The sequence below is a fragment of the Orycteropus afer genome, unplaced genomic scaffold (assembly GCF_000298275.1).
Source record: "Orycteropus afer afer isolate SDZICR_OR568_19922 unplaced genomic scaffold, OryAfe1.0 scaffold00726, whole genome shotgun sequence".
Taxonomy (NCBI): Eukaryota; Metazoa; Chordata; class Mammalia; order Tubulidentata; family Orycteropodidae; genus Orycteropus; species Orycteropus afer.
In genome coordinates, this window is record NW_006922313.1 from 163304 (window position 1) to 165803 (window position 2500).

Genomic DNA, 2500 nt, shown 5'->3' on the forward strand with positions numbered 1-2500 from the left:
GGAGTCTATTCTGACCCACAGCGCCCCTAGAGGACAGAGTGGAACTGCCCACAGGGTCTCCAAGGCTGTCAATCTTCATGGAAGCAAAGCCCAAACCACACCCACTGCCGTGGAGTCCATTCTGGCCCACAGCGCCCCTAGAGGACAGAGTGGAACTGCCCACAGGGTCTCCAAGGCTGTCAGTCTTCACAGATGCAAAGCCCAAACCACACTCACTGCCGTGGAGTCCATTCTGATCCACAGCACCCCTAGAGGACAGAGTGGAACTGCCCACAGGGTCTCCAAGGCTGTCAGTCTTCATGGAAGCTGATTGCTTCATCCTTCTCCTGCTCAGCAGCTGGCAAGTTCAAAACTTGCCACCCTTTTGGCCAGCAGCTGAATGCTTTAACAACTGGGCCACCAGAACTCCTCAATGCCAGATTACAGACTAATCTGGTTTCTAAGGAGAGAATGCCAGGTCCCAATTTCCTCTTCAAGGAGTCTGATGGTGCAGAGCGCAGAGGGTAAGCATTCAGCCACTAACCAGAAGGTCAGGGGTTTGAAACCGCTAGCTGCTCTGGGAGAGAAAGTTGGAGCAGTTTGCTTCCACAAAAAATGACAGACCTCCATAGGATAGGCTCTATCCTATAGGGTCACTGTGAGTCTGTCTTAGTTCTCTGAACTTACTGCCGTGGAGTCCATCTGAGTCACAGTGACCCCTCCTTGGGTTTCCGTGGCAATATCTCTACGGAAGTAGACTGCCCAACCTTCCTTCCAAGGAGTGGCTGGTGTGTTTGAACTGCCAGCCTTCTGGTTAGCAGTCAGATGCCTTAGGCACTATGCCACCAGTTCTTAGTTCTCTAGTGCCACTATAACAGAAATACCACAAGGGGGTGGGTCCAATAAACAGAAATATATTTTCTCACAGTTTAGCAGACTAGAAGTCAGAACTCAGGGGAGGCTTTCTGCTTTCAGCTTCTGCTTCCTGGTTCCTTGGAGACCTGCATGTGGTTTGGCATCTCTCTCCCAATGTCCATTGCCTCCTCTATCCTAAGCTGCCCTTTTTATATCTCAAAGGTAATTGGCTTAAACCACACCCTGCACTTACATGGGCTCTTAACACAGAAAACACATTATAATACATATTCTGGGGGGACGTAAGTCAGTGCATAGCAGAGTTGGAATTGACTTGACAGCAATAACTATAGGAATTCCTTCCTCCCTAGAACACAGGGGAACTCTGGTGGTGCAGTGCCTAAGGCATCTGACTGCTAACCAGAGGGCTGGCGGTTCAAACCCATCAGCGTCTCCTTGGAAAGAAGATTGGGCAATCTACTTCCGTACTGATACCTCCTTAGAAACCCAAGGAGGGGTTGCTATGAGTCAAATGGACTCCATGAGAGTGAGTTTTCTTTTGGTCTAGAACCCAGGAATCCAGCCCCCATCCTCCTCCTCCTTCTTCAAGGAACTAGGAAATCTGAGCTCTCACCCCTCTCTTCTTCAAAGCCCCAGGAAGCCATATCCCCACCCTCGTCCTGCAGGACCCAGGAGTCCAAGCCCACCAGACCCCTCTCCCCCAGGGAAATGGGAGTGGGGGTTTCCACCCTTCCTCCTTCAGGACCCGGGAGTCAGAGACCCCAGCCCTCTGCTCTCCGAGGGAAGAGCTTGAGTCAGGCTGGGCTGGGCTCAGGAGCGCTCACGCAGCCGAGATCTCCAACTCCTGGTCCAGGACTGCAGCCACATTCTCATAGATCACATCAGGAACGTTCTTGTCAGTGACCGCCTTCTCCTCTGGGGCCAGGGATGACTGCTGGAGGAACTGGAGGATGCACTGGTGCAGAAACACATACTGGGCCTGGGGAGGGGGTACGGGGGTGAGGCCCAGCTTTCCCTGGGGCTCCCACAGCCCCCCTCCTCCCTAGGCCCCCCAGAGATGCCATCACCTCTGTTTGAACCATCAGAGGGCGGCTCCCTCTCATCTTCCTCACGAAGCTGAAGGGCCCCACGAGACCCTCACACTCCAGCTGCCGCAGCAAGACATCCAGGGCAATGAGGGTGCCGGTGCGGCCCACGCCAGCGCTAGGTGGGGACAGGGAAGGGGTCCGATCACAGGAGAGATGTCACGCATTGCACCGTGTCTCCCTCAAACATACACTGAAGTCCTCGTAGGACCACCATGGGTTAAGGCCAGCTAACAACAGTAACAACCCCCGGTGGGATGTACCTGGGTGGGGCAGATAGTTAACACACTCAGCTGCGAACTAAAAGGTTGATGGTTCAAGTCCACCCCGGGGTGCCTTGGAAGAAAGGCCTGGCAAACTACTTCTGAAAAATCAGCCGTAACTATGGGCACAGTTCTGCTGTGGCCCACACGGAGGCACCATGCATCCGAGCTGATTAATGTAACTTAATGTAACTGGTTAAAGCCTGGCATCTCCAAGCATGATGCTGTTTGGAAAGGTCTGTGATGATGTCATGGGAGCTCTGGTAGCGTAGTGCCTAAGGCACTTGACTGCTAACC

General features: G+C 53.4%; 1 protein-coding gene across 1 annotated transcript in view; it reads right to left on the minus strand.

The window, feature by feature from the left end:
• Positions 1 to 1675: 1675 nt before the first annotated feature.
• PTPRH (protein tyrosine phosphatase receptor type H) overlaps positions 1676 to 2500 on the minus strand; it is a 16041-nt gene continuing 15216 nt past the window's right edge. Inside the window, 2 exon segments of the mRNA XM_007957287.1 lie at positions 1676 to 1834; positions 1923 to 2058. Coding sequence (XP_007955478.1) covers positions 1676 to 1834; positions 1923 to 2058 — 295 coding nt within the window.